Source organism: Drosophila serrata, unplaced genomic scaffold, assembly GCF_035046125.1.
Source record: "Drosophila serrata isolate PLE 108 unplaced genomic scaffold, ASM3504612v1 contig_345, whole genome shotgun sequence".
In the NCBI taxonomy this organism is placed as follows: domain Eukaryota; kingdom Metazoa; phylum Arthropoda; class Insecta; order Diptera; family Drosophilidae; genus Drosophila; species Drosophila serrata.
The window spans coordinates 99,242-115,475 of NW_028257243.1; the positions used below are offsets into that span (position 1 = coordinate 99,242).

General features: G+C 31.4%; 1 protein-coding gene across 50 annotated transcripts; it reads right to left on the reverse strand.

The window, feature by feature from the left end:
* Window positions 1–564: 564 nt before the first annotated feature.
* LOC110185399 (uncharacterized) lies at window positions 565–15,767 on the reverse strand. 50 transcript variants are annotated; one of them, XM_086838037.1, is made up of 15 exons: window positions 15,498–15,767; window positions 15,026–15,079; window positions 13,629–14,132; window positions 13,120–13,215; window positions 11,952–11,999; window positions 11,830–11,886; window positions 9,412–9,498; window positions 8,689–8,976; window positions 6,632–6,719; window positions 6,248–6,433; window positions 4,981–5,181; window positions 2,690–3,147; window positions 2,537–2,636; window positions 1,748–2,089; window positions 565–1,379 (listed from the first exon to the last, which is right to left on the reverse strand). In XM_086838037.1, exons 2-15 carry the CDS (start codon window positions 15,041–15,043, stop codon window positions 712–714), a joined length of 3,141 nt encoding a protein of 1,046 aa, XP_086694163.1. In that variant the 5' UTR covers window positions 15,044–15,079; window positions 15,498–15,767; the 3' UTR covers window positions 565–711. The 50 variants fall into 50 exon arrangements, with proteins under 50 accessions (XP_086694163.1, XP_086694161.1, XP_086694162.1 ...); XM_086838035.1 differs by having other exon boundaries at window positions 11,830–11,889; XM_086838036.1 differs by having other exon boundaries at window positions 15,373–15,523.
* Window positions 15,768–16,234: the final 467 nt, after the last annotated feature.

The window sequence follows — 16,234 nt, forward strand, 5'->3', positions numbered from 1 at the left end:
GTTTTCAACAGATTTTTATCAAGTTGGAGAAATAGCCATTTTATATTATTCTACAATGTTGAGTAAAATTGTTTAAAAATCGCACTACTATAAAGCTGCCAAACAAACGATCGTTTGATATGGAGGAAAATGCAAAACTGTGAATGTAAACTCTAAATATAATATGTAAAGGTTAAGGAAATAAAAGCAGGCATTACTTCATTTTTTTTTTTTTTTTTTGAACATACGTATATATAATTTATATTGCATAAATTCCTAGTCATCGAAGTTTTATCTGCAAGGGTAAATAAACTTCGGCGTGCCGACGTTAGCTTCCTTTCTTGTTTGATTTGGGGTAGAGTAAAGTGCGAAATGGAACTTATATGTGGGTTTGGTGGAAGTTTTAATCATTCAAGTTTTAGACAAGAAAAAATAAGACAATAAGATAAGCTATCACACAATTAGTATTGTCAAATTGTCTATAAATCGCATAACCGATACCGGGTATCTCAAAATCGAGTGTACTCGACTGCGATTTTCTTATGTTTTGAACATTCTGAAGGTGTTAAAAAAAAACAAAGTATATTTCGATGTAGTATCATTTATATTATTTTTACAGATCCCAAAACAAACAAACACAATAAATATAAGTACATTAAGAACATGTTTATGGTAATATGTCGCAAATCGTTAGGTAAATCGTCGACGTCTTGCCTTTACGTCAATATGTCCTTAAAAATCCGAATATGGCACTTCAGTATACGGTAAATTTCTAGACAGAGTTGCCGGCGGGATAAATGGACTAGAATAGGTCTGTTGATGTTGCTTGCTTTGCACTTCGCCCCAACCTTTGGCCAATTTATTAAAAGATTGACCCTGGTGCGATTGTTTTTGGCAGGGAACATAGCTAAGTTGATGAGGTTGCGGTGAAGTTCCTCCAATTGGGCTATTCCAACTAATGGGTGACCTAGATAGGTTTTCATTGAAAGAGGTGCATTTTGGGGTGCCAAATGGTATAGGAGATGCATTCTGCACTTGCGTCTTTTGGCGAATATATAAGTGCTGTTGCTGGCTATGGTTATCAGGGAGATTTTCATACCGCGACAGTTTCTCAAAGGATAATGGCGAAGGATTAAAGTTGACCTGTGGCGCAATATTATTTATGGGCTGCGGAGAAAATGAATGCTGTTGTTTCGGCACTGACGTCGTGTACCCCAAAGGATTAGAGTTGGGTAGTGGAAATCTTCCATTTGAGGACTGCGTGTCAGGTGAAGTTCCAAAATTTGATTTTGGCAAAGGTCGAAATGTGGATTCGTTTGTTTGAGATGCAGCAAATGACAGTTGCTTTTGTGGTGGTGGAACGTAGCTTGATAGAGATATTTCCTTTGGTACATATAAACCTGTAGATTAATCAATTAAAATATTAATTTGCATTATTTTAAGTTTAAGTATGTATTTAAAGTAAGATAATATAAGTAAGTATACTGCGGTCCACTGAGAACTATAAAACAAAACATATCAGGCTCATTAAACATGTACACATAAATATGTGAATGTGCGTGCTTTACAACAACATATACATATATTAATTTGCAGGATGAAGTTTACAATAACTTGAGTTACCAATTGGTATCAAAGGAAATGCAAGAACGCAGATTTACAATGAGTTTAATAGTTTGTTGTGGAGTTGGTAGTAATTATATTAAACGCAACCTTGTTCCCAATACTAGGCCCATATAAACACATATCATCCACATTTAACTCTTGCCTTCATTTATGTTAATTGCTTCTTCATCGTTCGAACTATTTTTGAACGTTTCCATAATTGACTGTTGCTCAAAGGATTGTATCAACTCGCGTACATTCAGTTTGTCATCTACATCTATATATTTTTTACTCAGTTTATCAGGCAATTTTTGCTGTTGTTCCAAAAAGAACGTTTGAAATTGTTCAAGTCGGTTTAATCGTTTTTCAATTTCATTCGTAAAATTGATAGGTAATCCTTTGCCCTTTGCGTATACAGCATTCATATTTTCGTGGTCATACCTTAGGCAGCAAAAGTCACAACTCTGGCAAGGAAGCTCATTTACTTCATTTGCTTCACAACATTCTGAAAATGTTTCAGGAGTAATTATGAGATGTTAATTAAAACATACTACGTATCAACTTTTAGTGGCTAATTAAATTACATCATCCCAATTTATTGCAACGTATCACATGTCAAATGTAGGTTTTTCCTTTGCAACATTTACATTATTTGCGGAGCAAATAATCTGATTTGTCTTATGTTTAAATGACGGTTTCTATCAATAATTACGTATATATAAAAGGACGCACGAAAAAAAAATTCCGTGTTTTGACGCCTATCGCAACAGATCAATGAGCACTAGATAATTATTTGGCGACCCCAAACAAAACATTATTTTAGGATTAAGAAAAATTAGAGGAGGCACTTACGAAATATCGTCATCTAATTTAATACTGCAGTGGTATTCCACAATTTAATGTATGTTATTATTTCGAATTATTCTAAACAAACACTAAATTAAATACCAACCTTTTGGTAATTCAACATTACGACCTCCCCAGCCTTGGGCAACGCTTGGAGTATAAGCCAACACTCTTTGCGGATTGAAGGGTGTTGGTGCAGGGCTCTTCTGCAAGAAACAAATGTGTTATGTAAAATTTGATTAATATTTTGTATACTAACATTTCTACAGAGTTCCTCTCTATGATGTTGTTGGTTGTTCTTTAATCCAAGATCATGAGAAGGCTTTACTGCTGCATCCGTCAAGTCCCTGGACGCGCTTTGTCGATGATACATCGTTGGCGATGACACTGTGGGACATCGACCTTGGTCTGGGGACTCCTCCAAAAATGCGGAACTGGCAGAGCCAGTCTGTAGAGCAGCTTCCCATGGCGACTTGACTACCTGCACACCGCCCTTTGAATACTTTTCGATTAACTGATTTTGATGCAAATTTAATTGAACGCGGTGTTTGCCAGCATCTGAATATGCTGGCACAATGTTTGGCGATATTGCCTTTGGCCGTGGTTGATATTGCTGGTAATCTGGAATACCAGATGGTAGACTTTGAGTTCCAGCATTCGTTTCATCGACAATCCAATTATCGGCTTTTTTGCGTCGCTTTGCAAACAGTTCGGCGCCTATCAAAAAGTGAGCGAAATGATGGTTGCGGCGGCGCGACGGCAATAAGCATAGCAAATGAATTTTAAAAGACAATTATATTAATACGTTTAGCAGAAATTTAATGTTTATATTTGAACAAAATTCCATTAGCACGTAGATAATAAAATAAATCAAATTTGTCCATAGTAGATCTGTAAAAATATCGATTCTCAGCGTATACATTTTTTGTGTGTTTTTTAAAAGTAAAATTCGATGAGTCAAACAGTTAGGATTTTCGACAGATGTAAAACTATGATTCCCACAGATCTTTATCCATTTTCCACCAGTCGATAACAGCTTATCAAACAGTTGTGGGTTTTTATGAAATAGTACCAATCTAGACAATTTGGACAAGAATATACCGGAAAACATCGAATAGTTTTTTGAATATACTCTAAACTTTGCCGCTTTCTATATTTTAATTTTAATTGTTCCTTACAATCCTTGTAAATTTTTTTTAAGTGAATGATTAAATTTTTACTGACATGAACAATTCTGAGTTGCCAACATTGTTAAAACAAGTTCATGAAATATAATAAGAAGCGAAACTATCTTCGGCACGCTGAAAGTCGTATACCCATGCAGGTTGCAGTTTGATCATTATTAATTATTACAATTTAATAATATATTTGTGTTAAACAAAAAAGAACTCTATCTGCTGCACGCCTAAATTTGTATATTCTTGCAGATTTTAATTATGTGATTAATATTTCATACTAAATTAAATTAATTCAATTATATTTATATATATATATATATATATATTATTTATTTAAGAACAATACACAGTTTAACATTCACAATAGTCGTACGATTTTCATAAAATTAAACCCGGAGTTCAAAAAAACTTTTAATAATAATAATAATAAGCGATAATATTTAAAGGAAAATGAATTTTCATTCAATTTTATATAAAGCCGTTTTAATTTCATAGAAATCAGATTACTTCATTATGTAACTTTTATTGGAACGTTGTAAAATTTAATTTAAAAAAACTTAATCATCTACTCAGAGAGGTACACTTTTTATTATTTCAGAGTTTCGGTTTTAATTTTATATAGTAATCGGATGAATATATTATATAGCTGACATATACCGCCAAATACAAAGAAAAATTATAAACCTTGTATGTAGAACTGCAACTGTAGATACATTTTAAAGTCGATCTTTTGAGTATATGTATAAATTGTCTACATAATTCTAGTTAGTTTCATTTGATCAAATTGGGTTTATTTCTAATGATCCCATTATAAACTGCCAGGGTATATAAACTTTTTTGTGTTGATCGAATTATCTATGCATTTATATGTATGCAAGCCCTAAAATTTTACTTTACTACCTATGCATAAAGATTTTATATAAGTAACAATTAGTTACTGATTAACATAGCGGAACTTTCTTTGTCCCCAAGCTATAATCATTCCGCCATAATTATAAACGTACGGGAGTAGCTTTGCGATCCTTGCATAACAACATGAAATAACAATGCTGAAAACTCTAAAATGGAACCTGAGCCAAATATATGAATCACAAGTAATCATTATTTTAGAGTTTAATTTGTTGTTGATTTAAATAAATAATTATTTTTAAATTTTTATTTATTTCTTATTTTCAAAACCAATGATAATTTTTAAAAGTCAAAGAAACTAAGGAGATCAATTCATCATTTTATCATTTTTTTCAAAACGAAATCGATGCTGACATCGATTTTGCCGAGCTCTCCCTATACTGTTTGTTATTTGTTTTCATTTGTATAAAATCAGATTTAAAAATTAAATTCGTAATGGAATTTTGTGTTATAAATATTTTACCTCGTCCTTGGTGAAGTTGCAATGCATTTATTAGCTCAGCGCAGTTGTCAGGCGATAAAAGGCCAGTTTCAACATTAATTAACTCTTTAAGCGAATTATAATCCCGAACTTGGCCCTTCGGATTCATTACAAGCTTAAGCGGCATTTTCTCCAACTTTGTTGTTGCTTCAAATAATGATGGGGACTTTCTTTCGCAATTGGCTTAATATAAAAAAATAACATATGCAATTATTGCTTGAATGCATCAATATGTTATTACATCCTTAAACTAAATGAAAAAAATCAATCAATCAATGAAAGGTCTCAAAATCGGGTACATTGCAATTAAAAAAAAAAAAATAGTTCATTATTCTGTCGTATAAATTTAAAACCATAACCACAAAATGTTGAATTCACTACAAATTTGTCTACATTTTATTTTAAAAAATCACTTAATTATTTAAGTAAAGCTTTAGTTAATATTGGTTCATTCGTTTATATATATGTAGTTATTTTTGTTATATTTTTACAACAAACAAGAATTTTCGTGATATAATTGCCAATAAATTTCCCTCTTCAATTTACGTCAGATCTTTTGGACAAGAACTCATCTTAAACATGAATCCATGTTTCTCCCATTCTCGACGAGCAAAAAATGTCCCACTTAATTTTCAACTAAAAACTAGTCTCCAGACCTAGATATACCTATTGTTTTCTCTGGTATAATATTTAATTATTTTAAACTGGTGGACCTATAAATTTTCACCTTCAAACGTTGATTTATATAAAATCTGTACCCACAATGGCTTTAAAGTCATTAAGGCGAATTGCTCGAAAGAGCAATTTATATGGAAAAATAAATTAATGTTGATTTAAAAAAAATGTAAAAAAATATCATCAATAACATTTAAAATGTAAAAAAAAAGTTGTAATATTCTCATATAAAATGGAGCGATAGTGCTCAATGCAAGAAATATTGTGGTTTTCATATAATATATATATATATATAATAGGTATTAAATAAGAAAATATATTTTTCAATTATTAATATTATTATAAAATTTTAAATTCCTTTTTTTTATACGAAATGTAGGAAATGATATTCATTAAATATAGGAATACACAATATTCCTCCTCGTGAATTGTCTATAATAGTTTGGGAACAGTGTCACTCCAATACATATATTTAAAGAGTAAGACAACTAATTAATTAGGATAAACGGGTGTAATAATTTATACCATTACTATAATGAATAGTAAAAACATGCTTTCAAAAAAAGACTATTACCTTGACCACCTTCATGTACCCATTTAACAGAGCGTTTTTTTCGATTGACATACATTGATTGACCCTTAGATGTTTGGTTCGAGATATCGCTTAACGAATGCGATATTCTCCGGGCTAGCTCAACCTGGTCTTCCACAGTGGGGTGTAGTGTTGGAGAATAAAATGCGGACGAGGCATATAGCTTTCCTATTCGAAACAAGGTTCAAAGTATTGATGAAATAAGGTTTATTGCAATATTGCATAGGCACAAAAAAAGGTGATAGGTAACAAGTTATTTTTGTTAAAAAAGCGCTCATATTAGTTGAGTCATGGAACAGCGTTATATATGTAGGTCTTACGTAGCACCTTTTTTTAATATAAACCGAATAAAGACATCTTACTTACGGTTCTTCGGTAATATTTCAGGAGTATCGGTCGCTGGTGTAAATATTTTGCGCAAATCAATATTTGTCTTCGATATATTTGCGGGTTCCTAAGTAAAAAAAATCTAACTGTTTTTACAAAGTTCAACTAGAGTGGGTCTACTGTTTTCATTATAAATTACATTTTTTTTTTGCCACAATTGTTTACCAAGCTCTACTAGAATATCTCGTTTTTGCCTATCGTAAAGATCACTTGGTCTATATCCTCGCCTCTTCTCCACTATGCAGTTCATTTTTTCAATTCACTATATTCAAGTAATATTCAATGAATTTTAAAGAAATATACACAAGAGTCAGTACGGAATTCTAAATTAAAGCAGCCTTAACGTTTAACATACGCCTCACACTATGCTCTCTGCGATGCTAAATATAGAAATTTTGTATTTTGAAAAATACGTATGTATGTTTATAAGGCACATACAAATGTTTAGAGCGACCAACACACTCATGTATATATTTGTTTTTGTCCGCCTTCAGATAAGGTATACATATATGTAGATAAATAAACATGTATTTGGTATGGATAGTGCTGAAGTGCTGCCAGTATCTCCGAGCCAAAATAATATACATTTGGAAAAACATGCTGCACTAAACTTAAACAAAATGTGTATAACTTGATTAAAAAATACAATAAAACAAAGTATATAAAATTCAAATAATTAAAAAGTCGGTTTGCAATGAATCTAACCTTGTTAGAAACGGTTTCAGTTGCGATTGATTTCGTGTCCTCAAAAAAAAACACCCAAAAATATTATTATTCTACGCAAACTGTCTCTCAGTTTTGAAGCTATCTGATGAAACTTTGAAGTTAGTCTTCTAATTACTCTCACTCTTACATATATATGTATAACGGAACGGGCCGGATCGAACGACTATATCATTATAGCTGCAATAGAAACAGAATGCCCAGAATGAACCGATACTTAATGAACCTATTGAAAACATGTCTTGGATTAACTCGGCTAGCAACGGAAAGAAATTAAGCTAATTTCGGCACGCCGAAGTTTACAAACCCTTGCAGATAGAACTTCGATCACTAAGAATAAATATAACCTTATAAATATTTATTTTCAAAAATAATGAAGTTATTTCTTGTTTCTATTTATTCACCTATAAATATTATTTTAACAGTTTTACATTTTTGTATGGCATCTACACAAAACAGCCATATCTTAAATTATATGAAAATCTGTTGAAAAATGAAAAAGTTATTTAATTTACCGATCCGGCCCGTTCCGACACAAATAATTGTGAAATTATATAGACTAACTACAAAGTTTCATTTTGATCGCTTTAAAACTGAGAGACTAGTTTGCCATGAAACGGACAGACGGACATTGCTAGATTAACTCGGCTGTTGATGTTGATCAAGAATATATATACTTTATATGGTCGGAGATTACTCCCTCACTGCTTTGCAAACTTCTGACTGAAATTATAATAGACCACTTAAAAGCTGAGGGTTGCTAGAACGACGGCTTTTGAAGAATATAAATATTTATATATATGTATTTTATAGGGTCGGAAATGACTCCTTCCATCCAATTTATTTTCCAAGTAGTATCACTGGTAAAACATTGTTAATGAAAATGGACTTAACTGAACGGAGTGCATGGCCTAGAAAGAGAATTTTCTCAATCCATGATTGTACCATGATACTTCAAGCAAAATTAAGTATTTAAATTACAATAGTTTAGTTTGTGCTTGTTTTTGGCGGTGATGATTGTTTGATAGCCCGAAAATCGGTTACAATTAAATAACCACCACTCGGCCCTCTATAAAAAAGGCTGCTTTGTCCTAAAAACGCTGCCTAGGGAAGATAAGTTTAAAATTTTAACATAGTTCAGTTGGCTGCGATCCGTAATACTAACTGCTTCTGCAATTTGGCCACGCACTTAAATTTTTCTTTGAGAAAGAAAAAATAATCAGTATACTGTTACCTTTATGTGCCATGTAAGAAAATGGAGTCAAAAACCAATATATCTGTAAAAGTTAACAGCCTTATAATAATTACTTTACCTGGGATTGTGTAGTAATTGGCTGAAATGGAGGATCACTATGGTGGAATCGTTGGGACTCGATTTCAGATTTACTTTTAGCTTCCCATTGATTTGGTTGTTGCTTTGCTCTGTTTTGATCACTTAACTGCTGAGCCAAGAGCTGTTGCTGATGAATTTGACTTGCCAATTCGTTTTGCTTTTGAATCAACTTCAGTTCTTGCTCTTTCAGCTGGGTTATTTTTTCCTGGGCTTTTATATTAATATCTATGTCCGATATTATTTCTTTAATTTGGTTGTTAAAATCTTTCTGAAATTAAAAAATAATAAAAAATAAAGCAACATATTTATAATTTTATGTGAATTGAAGGTATAAATAAATTATCGATCGTTATATATTAAACGAAAATTCCTCTTTAAGCGGTGGGAAAAAGTAACAGCTCAAAGTTTCTGATACTATGAAATAGATTATTGCAAAACATCAACAGCCATTTAGCAATCCAGAAATTTTCCGCCTAACGTATCTACGCAAACTACAAGGTCTAACAGTCAAACAGTTTTGGATCCATCTGAATAAAACTACTGACGATAGTTTTCCTTCCACTCTCATATTTTTTTGTGATTTTTTTTTTCTTTTTAATATTTATTTTTACCTTTCCCATATTTATTTTGACTTATAATAGAAAAGAAAGAAAGTCTAGTTTGCGTATGTATATACCCTTTCAAAGGAAATAAAATATCGTACCTGATCTGAAGACTTCACTTCACTTCCCATCGTTTGTGCGTTGGAAAAATCGGATTGAACAGGAATGTGTTCTTCCTGCTTCGAAACCTTTAAAATTTAAAAAAGTAAGTTCATAAATTTATAAACTGATATTTACCGAGCATATGAATACCACAGTGAACCCAAAAATGGTCAAATAATGCTAAATATTCCATGCTTTCGTAATTTTTTTCCGACGACACAGTTTAAAATGTATTTATTTAACGAATGGTACATTAAAAGATAACATTCGAAGAATGCCTTATAAAATTTGTTTAAAGCAATATTCAACAAGAAAGCTAACTTCGGCACGCCGAAGTTTATATACCCTTGCAGATAGAACTTCGATGACTAGGAATCCATACAATATAAATTATATATATTTATGTTAAAAAACAATGAAGTAATACCTGCTTTCATTTCATTCATATATTCATATTTCAGTTTTATATTTGTAGTTTTATATTCACACATTTGCATTTTTGCTCCACATCTAACGATCGTTTGTATGGCACCAATATGATATAACATAGTCGCCCGAATTTCATAAAATTTGACACAAAATGTAAGACTGATATAAAATGGCTATATCTCAAATTTGATAAAAATCTGCTGAAAACTGAAAACGTTTTAATTTTTAATTTCATTAATTTCTCGATCGTTCCTATGGGAGCTATATGATATAGTTGTCCGATTTTCATAAAATTTTACAAAAAATTGTAGATTAATATGAAATGGTTATATCTCAAATTTGATTAAATTCTGTTGAAAACTGAAAATGTTATATTTTTGTTGTAAAATTTTCCGATCATTCCTATGGCAGCTATATAATATAGTCGTCCAAACCGGCCCGTTCCGACATATATACGAGTGAGAGTATATAGAAGACTAACTACAAATTTTCATTCAGATAGCTTCAAAACTGAGAGACTAGTTTGCGTAGAAACGGACAGACGGACAGACGGACAGACGGACAGACGGACATGGCTAGATCGGCTCGGCTGTTGCTCCTGATCAAGAATATATATAAACTTTATATAGTCGGAGGTGCCTCCTTCAGTGCGTTGCAAATTTCTGACTGAAATTATAATACCCTGCAAGGGTATAAAAAATAAGTAATAGTTAAAAATATCTAAGAAAACATAAAAGAATTTATCAATCCTGACGATCCTAATTAGGATAATGAATTTTTATCAAATTACTGCATTGTCGTTGGTCCTTGAGAAGTATGCAAAGTTTTAAGCTTATCAGATATTTGGAAACCCTTGCGAATAGTGTTCAAAGATTTCGTTACATACTTACATACATACATCCCGAACTAATAAAAGCGAATTAAAAACTCGACAGCATTACCTCCCAAAATATGTACAGAAATTGAGTTTAAAACTTCAAAAGGATCGGTGCAGTAGTTTTGAAGTTATGATGGACACCGAGCCGATCTAGCCATGTCCGTCTGTCCGTCTGTCCATTTCTACGCAAACTAGTCTCTCAGTTTTGAAGCTATCTGAATGAAAATTTGTAGTTTATAGAAGACTATATACTCTCACTCGTATATTTGTCGGAATGGACGGGATCGACCGGATATAGCTGCCATAGAAATTATCGGAAAATTTTTACAAAAAAATTATAACATTTTCAGTTTTTAACAGAATTTAATCAAATTTAATAGATATTTCATATTATTATTCATAATTTTGTGTAAAATTTTATGAAAATCGGACAACTATATAATATAGCTCCCATAGGAACGATCGAGAAATTAATACAATTGAAATTATAACATCAAGTTTGAGATATAGCCATTTTATATCAGTCTTAAATTTTGTGTCAAATTTTATGAAAATCGGACGACTATATTATATAGGTACCATACAAACGATCGTTAGATGTGGAGCAAAAATGCAAATCACAGCAGGTATTACTTCATGGTTTTTTAACATAAATATATATTATTTATATTGTATGGATTCCTAGTCATCGAAGTTCTATCTGCAAGGGTATATAGACTTCGGCGTGCCGAAGTTAGCAGCCTTTCTTGTTATAAATTAAAACCGAAATTTCTAAATAATACAAAATGGGTATATCCTAAGTTAGATGAAAATGCGTTTAAAACTGGAAAAGTTATCATTTTTATACTACAAATTTTCGGATCGATCCTATGGCGGCCATATGATATAGCCGTCCCATCCGGCCCGTTCCGACTTTCATATATACCAGTGGGAGACTAGTTTGGGTAGAAACGGAAAGACGGTAATGGCTAAATCGACTAGGCTGTTGATGCTGATCAGGGATATATGTATATACTTTATAAGGTTGGAAATGAATCCTTTACAGCGTTGCAAACTTTTAACTTAATTTATAATACCCTGCAATGGTATAAAAATAACTAAGAAATCTTACCTCAGTTTCAGTAGGTTTTTTTATTAAAAGTTCCGATTCAACATCTTCTTTTTTTAACTTCTTGGGATAGATGAACAATAATTATTAAATCAAATAATACATTGGATAAGACAAAAACATACATCAATAGGTAAGCCTTCTTCTCCATTTCCCTCAGGGTCCTTCTTTTCCTAAACATAATATAAGAAAATTGGAGCGCGATAATTATATATTCAAAGAAAAAAATTTTTTAGATCCTAGATCCGAGTCACATGAATTTACATTTCATATCTAGTTTTAACCGATTTCTGTTCTGTTAATTACTGTTACTGAAAATGTTGTGAAAATTATATTAAAATTACCTCTCAAAAATATCTCTAATGAAATTTTGGTCTACTCGGCTTATGATGTCACCAATAAGCTTCAAACTATGGGCGTATATCACTTACATCAATTAGGGAATGACTAAATTATTGAAAATATCTGCAATTGAAAACAGTTGCTTTCATACAAACTGCTCATACAATTTTTTCAGTCGTTACTCCGAGGTTGGTTAATATATATATATATATATAATATAATTTATATAATATATTACCGAAAAGGCAGTGTTGCGTTCTTTTTTACTAAATTTGGCAAAGCAATTCCCCTCACCGTGTAATGAAATTATAAATTATGATTATTAACGGTAATACGATTTATTTTTCAGCACAACTTTACCGATTTTATCTAGAATTTGAAACGCTCATTGGGTATTCTCTTCGCCGAAAAATCCAAGGCGATATAGGGCACCCAATAATTCTATATTTACAGACAATTTCTGTTCTAAACGTTTGCCATTTAAAACATTATCCTTTTTTAAGGTCAAGGATATATTAAAAAGTTCAATACTTTACTCTCGACCTTCATCAATTGTTGCCAAAATTTCAAAGGGTTTTTCGGGAATTCAATTATTTAATAGTAGCTTCAATACCTATTTTGTCGTTTTTTCGTCATTTTCTTTTATTGTTTACACTTTACACTTTAAAATTTTGAAAACAGCTGCTCAATTCAATCGCAGACTTTTTCAAGTCATTCCCTACACACAAAAAAAAAAATTGAAAAAATCATGTACGGTTCGGGTTAAATGGTCAAATTAAGCCCGTATATGGATTAAAATGAATTTATATCTCGCACGTGTGTTCATATGATTCCCAACTGATTCCCGGATTTTTTTTGTGTGTAAAAGTCTAAAAATATCGTCCAAGTATAGCAACACCGATATTTTCAGAAATTTAGGCTTATAGGGAATCAAACTAGTTCTCAACTTGCCTTTTCATTGAGCGATTCGTTCGCTGTTGTAAGATCAATTTTATTGTTATTTTCCGCAGTCAACTCCGATGACACTTTTGCTCGATCATTGGGATCCTGAAATATTAAATATTTAATTTAGAAGAACAACCAAAGTGAAAAAAGTTTTTAAAAGCTGTTAAGCGCGCGCTATCGTTAAAACGCAGCTTCTGTTATAATATTATAATATATAAAATAATATTATAATATCTTGCAAAACAAAAGTTATAATAGCCTTTCAATAAATAGTTAAAGGTTTTTCAATTGAGATAATATTTTGCCCTTATACTGGATTTGGAGCTGCTCGTTCTTTTCTGTAGCGCATACCCATACCACCCTTTCTATGATATCAAATTATTGACGCATGTTATTAAGACCTAAATTAAATAAAGATTATTCTATTAGCCAAAGTTAGAATAGCTAGCTGCTTTTAAAAATAGTTTTATGAGCTTTTAAAAAATAATTTTTTAGATGTAAAACTATAAAAATACTTCATCTTCGGAAAAAGATTCTACGCCATCGTCTCCTGATTCTGATTCTTCAACAATAACATCTTGTTTTTCGTCATCAATTGGTATTTTTGGCTTATCATCCTCAATTTTCAATACGTTATCAACATTCAAAGGGGGATTATCAGTTATAGAAGGTTCTTTGATAGTTGGATCTGATGGTTTTGAATCACTGTCTGTGACATCCTCTTTAATATCTTTATCAATAGTATCTGTTGAGGCAACAGTAATCACTGAATCACTATCTGTGACTGCCTCTTTAGTATCTTTCTCATTAGCATCGGTTGAGGCAACAGTAATCGACGATATTTGCTCGACTTGATTTTCGGTACTTTCAGTTATATCTAAACTTTGGTTTTGTTCAGACTCGACGGCTTGACTTTCGGCCTCGCCTCCACTTTCTTGGTTAGGAGCAAGAACCACTGTTATCGTAACCTCATCGTTTTTAAGCTCCTTCTCTGCTGAATTTCCATTTTCGATGTTTACCTTAAGAATTTAAAATAAACTATAATTCACTTCAAGTTTACAAATCCAGAAATATTTGTTTTCAGAAATCACGTACTAAAAGGTGTCTAAAAGTATGCATTATACATTTACTAAATCTAAAATGTAGCTCGTAGCATCCTTTTTGACACCTTTGTAATGGAATGTGAAGGTTTTTTAACGTGTAAGTCTCGCTTTAGATACACAGGTATATTATATATGATTTTACTCTAACTCCATACAATTGTAATACATTTTGGTTACAAATTATATATTTATACCCTTGCAGGGCATTATAGTTTCAGTCAGAAGTTGGCTACGCAGTGAAGGAATCACTTCCGACTATATAAAGTATATATATTCTTGATCAGCATCAACAGCCGAGTTGATCTCGTCCTTGTCCGTCTCTCCGTTTTTACGCAAACTAGTCTCTCAGTTTTAAAGGTATCTCTAAATGAAACTTTTGCAGTTAGTCTTCTATATACTCTTACTCGTATATATGTCGGATCGGACGACTATATCATATAACTGACATGGAAAAATCTGAAAATATTTACAATATAGCTATTTTTGAATATAGCCATTTTATATTATTCTACAATTTTGTGTACAATTTTATGAAAATCGGACAACTATATCATATAGCCGCCCTAGAAACGGTTGTTAGATATAGAGGAAAATGCAAAACTGTGAATGTAAAACTCTAAATCTAATATGTATGGATTAAAGAAATATAACCAGGTATTACTTCATTGTTTTCTTTCATAAATATATATAATTTATATTGTATTAATTCCTAGTGATCGAAGTTCTATCTGCAAGGGTATATAAACTTTGGCATGCCAAAGCTAGCTTCCTTTCTTGGTTTTATATTAGCACATTTATATCGTACTTACCACGGGTGTAGAATCCATTTCACAAATCAAATCTTTGTATATTCGAGTAACAAACTAAATATATAAAGAAAATATATAAATAATGCCTTCATAAAGCCTATCAATAAAGATAAGTATGAGCAACAGGTGCCAAAATTATATACACATATGTAGGTATAGGTATGTATACACAAACATCTGGCACAGGTGCAAGTACTCAAATATACTCAAATGCTAAAAAAAAGCGTTCAATACTTGAGTTCATTAAATTATATAATATTTATTTTAACCACTGCATTTGAGTATTTAATAATACTTTTTTTCTAGTAACCAATTGAATAAATTATAGACATCGTAATATTTTTTACCTGATTATTTGTTATAAACGTTAAATAATTTGGACTTTACAATACTGTGAAATCGAACTATATTTGTACGATAGATAATAATAAAATCAAAATTCTCGCAAGAATGAACCGAAGAATATACATACGCCGTCGAATTTCGTAGAATTTGAGTGCACATCAAAGATACGTTCCACACCGTCCACATTTTTTTGCTATTTACTATATCAACTCATTTCCCACATATAACTTTTTCTCACAAAAATTTAATTTTAAACACACACACACAAATAGTGTATGCGTACGTACAATTACAAAAATAAATATATTTTTTATATGTGTATATACTAGGCTGATTTTCTGGTGGAAAGTCGCAAACACACACGCGGAAGCATTCAAATACAAAATATATAAAAAATGTATTGTGTATTTGAATTTTTATATTTTTACTTTTTTTTATACAAACTTAATAAAAACCACAATATACCTTTATTAATTATTTCCTCACCACTGTAAACGGTCTTCCACATGAGGTAGTTTGCAAAAAAGTGTTTAAAGCAACTAGAAACAACAACGTTTTTCGAAAATGTTAATAATTTCTCAAATTTGATGAAAATCTGTTAAAATCTGAAAATGTTATAATTTTTAATTGCATTAATTTCTCGATCGTTCCTATGGGTGATGATGTAGTAGTCCGATTTTTATAAAATTTTACATAAAATTGTAAAGTAATATGAAATATTACGAGAGAGAGTGTTATAATTTTTTTGTAAAAATTTTCGGATCATTCCTATGGCAGCAATATGATGTAGTCGTCCAAACCGGCCCGTTCCGACATATATACGAGTGAGAGTATATAGAAGACTAACTACAAAGTTTCATTCAG